Here is a 14,643-nt window from a genome sequence, read left to right as displayed (position 1 = left end):
ATAAGATATTCTTATTTCTTACAATAATTTATTAATTGAACTCATAAATTTATTAGTAAGACCTCTTCACTTCAAGACTTGCATGGTCAAGTATTCGAACTGAATTTATAAATGTTAAGTTTCAAGTTAATTTAATTAAATTTATTAGAATTAAAAATAAATTTATTAAAAATTAAATTGAACAAAATTTGTAGAAGAAAACTAGTCTTTTAAATGTAAATAAGATGCCATACTTGCTAGTTCCGAAAAAATGTAGACTTTCCTTTTTTATACAATTTTTCTATAAATATAAAGTTGTACATAATGGATAGCTTTTTTTTCAAATGATATATATTTTAGGATAAACATTGATGTATTGATGCACAGATTGGAGAAACAATTTACATAAACATAAATGAGGATGTCGTGGGGATGTTTTAGCCAAGTTTTATACATAATCGATAATGGATTTGTTTAATAAATTAAATGGTTATTTGGGTTGGCTAATAGTAAACTAATTATGATTTTTGATTTTTTAGTTGATTAAAACTTAAAAAATTATTGATAAATGACTTTTCAGTCAGCTAAAAAACTGACTATATCTCTATATTATTCAACTTAACGCAAAAAATTGGAAAATAAAGAAAAAATAATAATAATAATTTTTTAGCAAAAAAAGTACTAGTTCACAAGTGAAAAAAAGTACTATTATGAATTATTTTGATATGTAAATGACAAACTGGCAAGTACCCAATTCTTTTTTTTTTCTAATTTGCAAGGCTTTTTATTTTAATTTTACATTATTTTTATTTTTGCTATTCTTATCATTTATTTATTTATTTTTTCCATATTTTCTAACTCAATTTTCATTTTCACCTAGTATACAATGCGGCGACAGAGGAAATAAATAAGATAAAAACATTATATTATTTCATTTAATTAAGTAAAAAAAACATCTTAGATTCCCTAATGGATAAGGTAAGTTAGTTTTAGCAAAATAATATAGCACACTCAAGAAATACATAGTAGGAAGTAGTAACATATTACAAACAAAACACCCATCAATCAGGACGCCCAATTAAAAAAAATTTACATCCTTGCACAAATTTCTTATACTATAATTCCTCTGATTTAGAGACTTTAGATACATAAAATAAAAATATAATTCTTTTATAGTAATTGTGATTGATTAAAATTGATATTTTTTGGGTGTTAAAATAAAATAGTAAATATCAAGGAAGAAAGAGAGGAAGATGACTAATAGTAGAATCAGACCATTGAGAATCATGATGATGAGTAGCAGTCGTTGATTGATTCCAATAAGCTTGATGATCAATAGTAGAATTATCAGGAGCATCAAACAAACTTTGATTATTATCAGCCGTTAGATGCCAATCTAGTGAAGCAAGCCCCACATTACTTCCCCTATTCTGTAACAAATCCTCAATCCTAACCGTTGAATCAATAAAATCAATCTTCTGATTTTCTTCTTGATGGACCCCACAAATCTTCCCCATATCCCACTCCTGAACTCCCTGATTCTGCAGAAACTCACTAAACGACGCCGTTGCCGCCTCACAAACACTTCCATTTCCATTCACATCCACACTCCCATTTCCATCATCAACAACACTAAAACCCTCAGAATTATTCTTAATATCATCATTAATATTATTTTTATTATTATTATTTTCAGAAATTAAACCAATAAATCCTCCAATCTCAGCAGAAAACAAATCATTATCTAAATCAGAATTCATTCCGAAATTCTCCGCTTGCGGAATCTGAAACAATCCACCAACACCACCACCAACAACGGTGTTATTCGCGGTGGTGTTATTGTTAATAGAACTTTCGCTACTAGAATTATTAGCAGAATTCTGAGAAACTCTCTTGACAGAATTCATACTATCAACAGTAGTAGAACAAGAAGAAGAAGATGATTTTTGTTTGTTAGCCGACGAACGTTTAGATTTCCGGCAACCACCACCGACAGGTACGTTACGAAGAACACCGCCTTTAGTCCAATACCGCCGACAATTCTTACAAAAATGGCGAGGTTGTGAGAGATTATAGTTGTTATAATAACAGAATTTGGTGTTTATAGAATCACACCGAGGACATTTCAACGCCTGTTGTTGTTGTTGTTGTTCTTGAAGATGTTGTTGTAAATGAGTTTGTTGTTGTAAATGTTTTAGCAACACCCTGCCACCAACAACACCATTAATTTGTTGTACGTCTTGCATTTGTAGTTATTTGAATTGATTATGATTGTTTTTTGTTGATAATATCTGGATTTTGAGAGAGATCAGGAATGGAGAAATTATGATATGAAAATCTTATCCATTATCTGGGTTGTTAACTGGATTTTCATGGAGATGGAAGGAGAGAGAAAACGGTTAAGGGAGGGATGATGAGAAGAGATAGAGAGAGGAGTAAGGAGGAGTATGAGTGTATGAGTAGGGGAGTGGGACTTGAACTGGGGCCGGACTAGCCGTGATGAGAGGGGGGAAGGGAGATCAACCGTCGGTAGAGGACACGTGGAGGGAGGAGATTGTGAGTATGAGTGTGTGATGTCCAAAAATCAAGGGATTGTCTACTTGTCGGCCACCTTGAAAGGAGAGTGAAAATCAAAATAAATAAATAAATTGATAATCGTAGCTTTAGAATATCTTATACTTCTGTTCTATCATTTGTTTTTTTATATAGTCAAATGCATTACTTTAATTCTTAATATTTTTAATTATAGATAATAAAAAATTATAAAAATTTAATATTAATAATCTTTGCAATGAGACGAATCAAATAAGATTTTACTTGATTATATTTTAACCTATAGATTAAAAACTAATTACAAATTAAGAGTGATAAATAAATAGTGTCATTTTTATCAATGTTGCAACTAATTTGGAACGGAGAAAGTACTTTTTCTGTCCCATCATATTTGCTACATTCCACCCTTAACGCAATTCAATGCGTAATTTTGAACATATCGTAAACTATTTTTAACTAAAAATGAAAAAAATTTGATATGATGAAAGTATCCGATTAGACGATTCAAGCAAGATCTCACTCGACTATATTTTTTCTTACACATTTAGCCGCAATATATAAAATAAGTTTGAAAGAAGAATAGCACCAATAAGTCTAATGTTGCAAAGATTTCAAAACGGAGGAAGTAGAAGTAAGAGTGCACAATAATTTTGTTTTGAAATACTTGTACACGATTATGATACATTATGCGGGAAAATATAAAGTAACACTAATAAATATAATGAAATGGATAAAGTAATAGTAATAATAATTTCTTACATGCTTTGGGTAAGATCTGTAAATAAGTTTTAGAAGTATCAAGTATATCTTCTTCTAAACATGGTGATAAATATTGTACTTCAAAATGAAGAGTTGAAAAAATTTGAATATGTGATTTTTTGTTATTTAGACTTCTGATATAATGTTAAAAAACTTGATTGTGCTCCTAATATAAGTGTCCTTTTAGACTAGAGTATATACGTAAGATGTTTCTCTTATACATGATTAGAGGCGAATCTACCTTGGAGCCTATGGGGTCATGTGCCCTTAGGTATTTTTTTAAAAAAAAATTTAAAGTAGACTTTTTTAATGGTAAGAGTTATAGTGAAATCTTTTGATGATGAATACTCTCATTTTAGTAATTTTGTCTTATTTATTTATTTTGTCTCATTTTTTTATCAGGTCAGTTGATTTATTTTGTTCTATTTTCCTTTTATGTTATGTGTTATTTAAAATTTTACCATTTAAAGGTAAAAATAATTGTTAATTTTACAAACGAAATTTTAATGAAATTTCATCATTAATTAATGTCCCTGAAACTCCAAATCTTAAATCCGCCATGCTAAAATATTCTGTTTAGAAGATTAATATACTATAGCTTTAAATTGTAAGATATTTATATAATGTAGAATGAGATAAGAAATGTGAAATTGATAAAATAGAATGTAGCAAAATAATTATAATAAAATAGTGAAAAAATAAAGAGGATTCAAAGGTGTAATATAGGAATAGAAGTATGACATAATGAATAGGGGAGGGAATTAAATAAGTTGTGGTATCAATTGGAGGAGAGTTTGGCACGTCGTCTATTTTGATTCGTGACTTGTGTTTGGTTTTACGATCATGCAATCCCCTTTACTCATTCCACTACTGACGTACTCCCTATTCCAATAATAAATTAACATATTAAATATATTTGTTAAAAACAAATTCACCAATCATTTATGTAAGTTTTTTTTAAGTCAAATAATAATGAATAAATAATAATTAGATTTATATTTAGCAATTATATATTGAATATATTTGAATTTTTTTTAAATTATAAATAATTGAATTTCTTTTCAACAGAAAAATTGATTTATTTTTGACAATTTTTTCTATTACTCATTGTTTGATTTTGAACATTCTTGAATAAAATTTAAGTGTTTATGTAATTTCATGTCTAAATTCTCTTGGTTTAGTGTTGAATAATTGGTCGTTCATATGCCCTTAATTGAACCCTAACAGATTAAATTAGAGTTATAATTTTGACCAAAGATTAAGTTATTGACATAATAGATGCTTCTTGTGTAAAATTCGTGTTTTATGATCAAGAAATCTTTCGAATCCATTTAATAATGCATCTAATTTTCTTAAAAACATGTATTTGCTTTCAATTGAGATAATACTCAATTTTCTTTTGATTTTTTTAATGTCTTATACTAAAAGAAATTTATTTCTAATGATTAAAACGTAATTTAACTTACCAATTAAACAAAGTCATACTTATTTTTATTGCTCTTAGTTTAATGTTTAGAGGCATAAAATTTGGTTATCATTTGGAGTCTGTGTGTTTTTAGTCGAATGAAATCTAAAATTTTAAAATATTTTTTTCCTGATAATATCATATATGGATCATTTAACTATAAAATATCATTTATATATTATAAATATAAATAGTTTTTTCATCTTAAAACTAAAACTAAATTGCTTCAACGATATATTCCTTCATTTTATCTTTTTCATAAGATAATAATTTGATTGCAAAAATACTCTTAGCTAGTTTTCCTTGAACCCTTCTACGATACATAATCTTTTTCACCATAATGATACATAAACCATTTCTTTCCTAAGAAATATATTTTATGAAAAAGTAAGAGAAATATGTAAATAAGATGAAATAATATATTAAATATATTGATGAAAATCAGCAAAATAGTTTAAATTATAAAAAAATAAAAATGAAAAATTCAATGGAATAGACTAAATAAAAATGAGGCTATTCTTAAAGAGACTAGTCAATTTTAAAAATTATTGCTTAAGATACAAAGAAGCAAAATCTATATCCTAGGACCTAAATAGTATACATGATTGTTGCAACTTGCAACTTTAAACCCTAGTAAACACATAATGCATAATTGTACAAAGTTAAGAATTTGACACCAACTTGATGGAATGATGAACTAGATAGGGATAGGTTGGAGCTTTAACTTGATTTAAAATTCAATTAGTATGATCAACATCTTGAACATAAACTCATCAATTTTTAATATGATACGATTACATGACTAAACTTTACCGAAGGCTGGAGTATTCTTCAACTAAACCCGATTTTTAATTTCTTTGATACTTCAATTTTAGTCATGATTGACTTATTCTAGCAACAATAAGAAATAAACATACGAGATTAAACATAGATATAACACGTTTAAAAGAATGAACCGCCCTAATTGAAGAGTAGATAAGCAAACTTACATCCATACATAGTGAAATTAAACTCAATATGACATAAGACATATGGGTATTGCTTGTATGAACAAATTATTGATGTAAATATGGTCACATGCACATGGGACGGTGTGTGGGGGGGGCTATAAGACCTTCCCCTTCATAACTAGCTCTTCTGGTAAATGTCCACATCTTTCACTCTCCTTTTCCCCAAACTTCCCATCTAATGTAGTATTTACAATGATTTATGCTCCAATTCCTTTTGTTTAGCTAGGCATATTTTCTTTGTTGTTCTACCCTATTTCCTGAGTTCCTAAGAGATTGCAACTTTAATAATTGACATATATATTAAAAAATTAATAGAAACCATTAAATTGAGTGGATAGGATTAAAAATCAGAGATATATAGAGAGATGCTATCTAAAATAAAAATATTAAAGTTATATGAACAGACTAAAATAAAATTGTGACAATTTGTTAGGGACCGAGGCAATATGTTGTTGTTGCATTCCGACTTCATTTTATTGAGTATCTTCTTCGTGATTTACTTAAATCTTTCCCTTTCCTATAAGATTGTATAAAGATATGGCATATGAGATTTATATGGTTATTTGGGTTATGACAAATGGGTTTCGATTTGGGTCCGAAGAAGCTTGCATTATGTAAAAAATTTATATATAAGAAGCAACGAAATTTTCTCCCTAATGTTCAAAGTATATAATTGCAACAACAATTTTAAGAGATGATTAAGTTTATTAGGATCGAGATCCTAATTGGAATCAACCACAAGGGTAAGATGATAGATAGAATCGTACAATTCCACTCATAAATAAAAATATGCTAAAAGTTTTATTTTCTAATTATAATTATTTATTTAAAAAGTTTAAAATTGTGATACTTACTTCAACTTTATTTTTAAGGTAAAAAATTATTTAATAATTCATATTAATAAAGAATATTAATTTTTAACTTGAAATTATAAATATTTTCAAACATATACATAAATATCACGTTAAAGAATAAGTGAAATATGATTCGTGAGAAAACATAACTATAAAAATTATTATGAGATTAAGATTAATGAATCAAATTATAATAACGTAAAATCATAAAATTATGTTTAAATTGTAAAATCATATATTAAAATCAACATTTTAATATCAATGAAGGTGACATAATTTTGAAAATGCAATCTGTAACTACAAATAAAATTTTATACAACAAAAATGTCAAGTTTCTATCTACAATTGACCTAATATAATAATAGTGATAGATTTATCAACAACTAGTATATACAATACATACTTCCACCATCTCTTTCAATTTGTTAAATTTGCTTTATCTGATTGTATTTATGTTGATAAATTTTCATTTCAAAATCGAATTTTTAAAATTAACTTTGTTGTTTTTTATTTGATCATTTATTAAAATTTTACCTTTCTCTATTTTCTAATGTTCTTCTCATTTAAAATATTTCACTTTAAAAAGAGATGAATTTAACTATGGTTTTTGAGATATGTATATATATATATATATATATATATATATATATATATATATATATATATATATATATATATATATATATATATACACTTTATTATTATATACTTTTTATAATTTTTTATAATGCGTACCTAATTAGAGATATAGAGGCTAAATTTTTTTTTAAAACTGTACAAACAGTACACAGAATGAAAAAAAAACAGTGAGATATGTGAGATATCGTCTCTCAATAATAAATCTATATTCTCCTAATATTTATTGATTAAATTTATTAACCTATATATGTATAGTTATACAATAATTTGTGACCGGAAAATTGTAGTAAAAAAATGGATGTTACTTTCAAAACCCACCAACAACTACATGAACATGTGTGGCTAAGCCCTGCGCTCTACTAAGTCCTAGTCGGTTGGTGGAGAGACAACTACACCCACTAAAAAATGGGCCCAGATGGGCTTGGGTTCGCCCCACCACCCATTATGTTAAACTCAAGTACTGTGACTCTTACCGGTAAAATTTATCGAAGTGTTACTAGTCTTCATCATTAAACATGATGGGAATAGGATTAGGCTTATTAGGGTAAGTTTGAGACTTGAGACCAGATAGTAGATTCTAATTTTATATTTTTTTGTTATAGATCAATGAAAAATTATAGTTAAAATTTTACACTAAAATTTATAAATTTTATTTCAGAATAAGATATGAAAATGGAGGAGTATCAACCATAGATATATGGTATAGTACTTTTAATATGTATACACCCAACATCAAAGGTCAGGGGTTTGACCCCTCTCTCAACATTTTCCAAAAAATTTCCCTCTTTCACTCTTGGCTCTTAACTAAGATAGAAAATAAAATTATTTTTCATAAATTGAATAACATTATTACTTGATTCAATAAATTATAAATTGACCGAGGAAAAAATAGAATTATGTTTCATAAACTTGTTGAATAATATTATTTGATTCAATAGATTATGAATTTACTGATCGAAAAACTTTTATAAATTTGTTTAACAATATTACTTGACTGATAAATTACAAATTTACTGTAAAATAATTCTGACATATCAATACCTCATGGCTTAGGCATTGCTATCAATAACTTTTTCAAAAACTAATTTTCCTTTTTGTTGAAGTTTGTTTGATCAATAAAATCATAAATGACTATGTTTTGGAGCATCAAATGGAGACATTATTCATACTTAAAGCAACTTTTAATTTTTGGTAATCTATGTTGAAGGATTATCCGTACAATAGCATCTTTGTTTGTTAGTTTTGGAGACTATTAGGAGTAATATGCTTGCTCTTAATTGTCTTCCAAATTGTTTCTAATTATTACTCTCACTCCTAATTGACTACTTTTAATCAAACATCCTATAACATACTTCTACTTAGTACTCGTTATGAAAAAGCATTATATTTTGACATTTATATATATTTTAATTATATAATGTTTTTTTAGAAATAAAAAAATTAAATACCCTTTTCATCGTCTTATTCAGATCACAATGGTACTTTTTCTTAAATATTGAAAACAAAAATTTTACTCCTACAACATTAGAGAAACAAAAGAAGCATTTTGTATAAATTTGATAGTTCATATCATTTGTTCATTATAAAAAAATAAATTAAAAAAAAAAACTAATTTACATGTTCTTGCCTATAACTTATTATTATTGTGCAATGAGGGGTAGCTACAATAGGCCATCACCCTTCTTTAAATTTTGAATTTTCTTTAATAGATCTATATTTTAATTCTTGATGGTATAAATTTTTTCCCTTCATTACAAATAAAATACATAAATTTTTGAGTGAGACGATTTTACTATGAAACATTCCTCATACATAAGTTAAATAATCAAACAAAATAAATATTAGTATATAGGCTCATATCATCAAGTTATCTCACCATTCTTTCAGTAAAATAACTCGTAAAACATATAAAATGACTTAGACACCCTTGACCTACAATTCTGACTTTGTCACTAGTGTGTACATATATAATGGAATCACCGACATGTACCATTGCCCTTTCGACCACTTTAATAGGGAAAAACAAACAAATTATGAGAGGAGATGAAGTAAGAAAAATGCCAATTGAGAAACAATAAAATCAGCATCAAATGGAATCATTTTGATAGTTTTGTAACTGACAATAAGGGAAAACAAAAAATGGTCATTTTCTGGGTCATAAAATTTTATTGTATTTTGATCATAAAAATTTATTTTAACTATAAGTATATACTCTTTTTGTCCCGTGGCACTTGTTATAACGATAGAATTTGAGCAATCAAAAAGAGATAAAAATTGGTAAAAAAAAAAAATATGTATCATGGCTAAAAATAAATATATAAAAAATGCCGATAAAATAAAGAGAAAATTGTTAAGAATAAACCAATCTTTGTTTGATCCGTTGAATATAAACCACCTATTATTTGTTTTAAATAAATCCACATATTAGGTATATTTGTCAAAAATAAACCGACCTATTATTTATAACAATCTTTAAAACTTTTTTGTAAGTCAAAAATTATGAATTAAATACAGTTGGGTTTATTTTTAGCAATTATAGCAATAGATGAGTTTATTTATGAATAAAAAATAATTAGATTTATTTTTAGCAGTTTCTGCAAAAAGTGGTTTATTTATTTACAAATTTCCCTTAAATAAATCAAACTAAAAAATATACTCCCTCCTATCCACCTTAGGTGTCCCATTTACTTTTGAGACACTATTCATATATCACTCTTAAATTGCATTTTATTATTAATCTATAAGTTAAAACATAGTCACGTAGTATCTTATTTGATTCATTTTGATGTAAAGATTATTAATATCAACTTTTTATAATTTTTAATTATACATAACTCGATATATTAAGAATTGAATAAATGCATTGGATAAAATGTATAAAGTAAATGAAACACTTAAAATGAATAGGAGGGAGTAGTAAAATCTGTATGAAAGAGAAAATATGTAAGTACTACTATCATTTTCTGTGAATAATGAAGACAAAGGAGCAAAAATGTGTAGTTGTTTTGTTAATATTTCAAATGTCATAATCCACTTAAGAAGAAGCAACAGGATGAAGATATGATGTTATTGGACCAAAGTGTGCTATCAAGATTCAGTTTCAATCTTTAGCCTAACTTCAAATTTTTTTCTTCCTAATTTTTGACAAAAAAATCATGCTTATTGTGGGCCACTTTCACCCACCCTTCCAAAATTCCATTTTCAAATTTCACTGTTTTTAGTTGACAAAAATACATGACTCAACTAAGTGAATAAAAAACTACTCCCACCATTCCATTAAATTTGCAGAAATTGTTATTTTAATTCATCTTATTTAATTTACATTATTTTTATTTTGGGATAATGGCCCACCATTTCTTTTTATTTTTTTCTATATATTTTAATTCTCTTTTGATCTCATCCACATAATTTATTTTCTCTCTTCATTTATTATCATTATCCACCTTTTTCTTAATAAATATCACTTTTCTCTTTGATTCAAACTATAAAGGACAAATGAGCATATGTTAATTGTTGCAAACTTTATGAAACAGGAAGAGTAATTACAATTATTTTGGTTATTTTCGTATGAAAATTTGAGTTATCAATAATTGTTTCCTTCTCTAACAAGTAACAACCTCCACCATAAATTCATAATAGCTAGTATATTGAGAGATCGACTTTTTGAGAGATGTATTTTAAGCTCAATCCATTAAAGATTAATGTTTACTTACCATATTCTTAATGTCTATTTACATTATTCTTAATGCTTGATTACTGTATCCTTAATGCATACTTATAATATTTAAAAAAATATATAACGGACCGATCCAATTAGAGATAGTCTCTCAACAGAATTTATGAATTCATAATCTGTAACACCCCGAGATTTTAATAATGAAATTATTTAATATTTTAATAACTTTTAAAGGTTTTACAATTATATTAAACTATTTGTGAATTAGTTTTAATAAATTTCTTTCATATGCGATTTAAATGGTAACATATATATATATATATATATATATATATATATATATATATATATATATATATATATATATATATATATTAAAAATATAGTTACGATTTCTCAAATAAAGAGGTTCGAATCAAATGATTATTTTATTAAAATGTGTGAGCCCACGAAGGTGAGTTTCTTAGTTGGGTTTCGCAAGAAAATGAATCGAGATAAAAATAAATAATAAACCTAATAATAATAATAATAATAATAATAATAATAATAATAACAATAATAATAATAATAATAATAATAATAATGATAAGAATAACATGGATAAAACGTATAAAGCCCTCGTTGCTCAAAACATAGCCGTCATTCTCCTTTCTCCCTCTCCTCCTTCTTTCTCTCTTTTCCTCTTGCGCCGCCAATGAGCAGCCGTGCCACCACCAAGCTGCTGCACGGCCCCACAGAAACGCTGGCCTCCCTTCTCTTCTCCACGGCAGAAACCAGCAGCAGCCTCCTTTCTCTTCTCCACGGCAGAAACCAGCAGCAGTCTCCCTTCTCTTCTCCACGGCAGAAACCAGTAGCACCTCCCTTCCCTCCTCTATGGCAGCAACCAGCCGCACACCAGCAGCCCTCCACGAGCGCAATGCCGCCTCTGTGCGCGCCACCATCTTTGTGCTCCACACTACCTCAACAACCACCTATACTCTCACCCATTTCTAATTCCCCTTTGTAAGACATCTCACCTACCTCTAATTGATTTTCCTTCTTGTTTTAATTGGGATTTTTATCAAGTTTATGAGTCTTATGATGATTTTGTATTATTTCTTTCTTTTATTTATTGAATCTTGCTATGAGTAAGAGTCGGATTTGTGAATTGAATATATTTATGAATTAAGGTTTAAAGTATGAATATAAATGAAAGTTGTACTACTTTTGTGTTTAGGGATGTTTTATAACTTTAATAAATTGGTATGAAATTTGAATATGTGATTATATTGTGAATGGTGATAAATGTTAAATAGATGGTTGAAGTTATTAGTCCCAAAAGTGGGTGTTAATTGTCACTTGTATTGTTAAAAAAAAATGATGGTGGTTATTGTTTATATTATTGAGTATTATTGCTAGTTAATTATGTTACGATCGTAGCTATTAGAGTTGAATTCTATCGTTGTGGAAGTCGAAAGAAACTATTGTTATTATTGTTGCTAATTATTAGAGGAAGTGTTTCTTTTCGTGTTCTTTGCCATTAGTGGAAAAAAACGTATGTATTGCTTATCATTTGCTGTGGTTTTTGTATATTCGCAGCAATAAATAGGAAAAAGAATTAGAAAAAAAAAATTAATTGCTGCGGTTTTGGGGTGTGACCGTAGCAAATATTCAGTACCAATATTAATTGTTGCGGTTTTAGTGTTTGCCCGCAACAAATACACATTTCAATTTTTCTTTTTGCAGCAAATAAATACGATCAGTAGCAATAATTGCTGCGGTTGACTAGGGCCCGCAGCAAATAACCGTTGGACAATTTAATTAAAACCTGCCATTTCAATGTTGTTTCTTTTTTCACAAAACTCGACTACACGTACATTATACACTTTGTTGTTATTACTTCTCTCAAAACCATTGAAAAAACGCTTCATCTGCATCTTCATCTTCATCTGCTTCTTTCCTCTTCTTCATCTTCAGAAACGTAACAGCCTTCTTCTTCTTCAAAGTTCTTTATCTTCATCTGGAAACTTGAAAAACGCTGTGTGTTAACAGTTTCTTCAAAGTTCTTCATCTTCTTGGTTCATAAACCCACAAAATTTAATACTTTGGTCTTGTTCATCTTCAAAACCCACGACATTAAGGTATTTTTCCTCTTTTAATTTGTTAAACATTTAAGTTTTGCAAGATATTCATGAAAAAACTCGAAAATTATGGCAACCGTTTGTAAACTAATTTTGTTTCTCTGTTTTTCGTTGTAGATAACATAACCCACAAAATCAAGGTAATTATATTTATTTTACTAATTTGCAAGTTCATATCTTTATTGTTTAACATGTAATTTAGTAATTTAGTGCTAAAGATATCAATTTATTTGTGAATTTTACATTATTCAAGTTTATGTTATTAGTTTGTTAAATATTTGTGTAATTTGTTAAAAATGTGGTTTGTTGTTATAGTTATGTCTTTAACTATTAGAATTATAATATAATTTTATTTACAATGTAGTGCTTAATATTGAAGTATGAAGTATAGAATAGAATATGAAGTGTGTATATTTAGGGTTAAATAGATTTTGTATAAATAAGTATATAATTTTTTAGGGTTAAATAGATTTGGCATAAAGTAGCTCAAACTTGGTTTATTTTGCACGAAACTTAGCACACAACACTATTTGGTATATATTATTGTGTTGAAGTAGTTAGAATTGAAAATCATAGTCATATGCTAGAAATTACATGTTAAGTTGCCATTTTAAGGGTTTTTAAGCGTTTTTGCCACTTTTGCGCATAAAGTAGCTCAAACTTGGTTTGTTTTACACGAAACTTGGCACACAACACTATTTGGTATATATTATTGTGTTGAAGTGGTTAGAATTGAAAATCATAGTCATATGCTAGAAATTACGTGCTAAGTTGCGATTTTAAGTGTTTTTAAGCGTTTTTGCCACTTTTGCGCATAAAGTAGCTCAAACTTGGTTTGTTTTGCACGAAACTTGGCACACAACACTATTTGGTATATATTATTCTGTTGAAGTGGTTAGAATTGAAAATTATAGTCATATGCTAGAAATTACGTATTAAGTTGCGATTTTATACGTTTTTAAGCTTTTTTGGCACTAACATCTATCTTCTCTTAGTGCTTTCAACAACCTTCTACTTCCGTTGACTGCGGCTACTACACGCTGAACTACATGGATGATATTATAAAATCCGTGAAGGATTTTGGAGTCGAAAATATAGATGCCGTAAGTATTTGTTACATTCTTAAATTATTATTATTGGTAAAATCTAATGTTTATTAATCTTTTAATTTTATATTATATTATAGGTTTTATACGACATTTTGAGGGAAACACGCCCTCTGAAAAGTGGAGAGATGCGCGAATTTAAAGACAAGATTGCCGCGTATCTTGCTAATTTTTGTCCTTGATAAATTGTAATTAGTATATATTTTTTAGGACTTTAATGTATATTATATATATATGTACGTACATAATATTATATTATATATACGATCGAGAGTTTATTATTACAAAGAGATTATTGGTGATTATTTGTGATTATCATTGGATTATTGTTGGATTAATCATTGCTATTACATTGTACATTATTATTGGATTATTATTAGTATAAAACGAAAAAAGAAAAAAAAAATATCAACTATTTGCTGCGGTCAAACCAAAACCGCAGCAAATAAAGAAGAGTATTTGCTGTAGTCAACGCCCAAAAC

At 27.6% G+C, this 14,643-nt stretch overlaps 1 protein-coding gene across 1 annotated transcript; it reads right to left on the bottom strand.

Annotated features, from left to right (window-relative positions):
• Nucleotides 1-950: 950 nt before the first annotated feature.
• LOC130800089 (dof zinc finger protein DOF5.4-like) lies at nucleotides 951-2,592 on the bottom strand. Its single transcript, XM_057663441.1, has one exon. It carries the CDS (start codon nucleotides 2,223-2,225, stop codon nucleotides 1,212-1,214), a length of 1,014 nt encoding a protein of 337 aa, XP_057519424.1. The 5' UTR covers nucleotides 2,226-2,592; the 3' UTR covers nucleotides 951-1,211.
• Between the last annotated feature and the right edge of the window lie 12,051 nt (nucleotides 2,593-14,643).

Source organism: Amaranthus tricolor, chromosome 14 (genome assembly GCF_026212465.1).
Source record: "Amaranthus tricolor cultivar Red isolate AtriRed21 chromosome 14, ASM2621246v1, whole genome shotgun sequence".
Lineage (NCBI taxonomy): Eukaryota > Viridiplantae > Streptophyta > Magnoliopsida > Caryophyllales > Amaranthaceae > Amaranthus > Amaranthus tricolor.
This window is presented reverse-complemented; position numbering and strand designations above follow the sequence as displayed.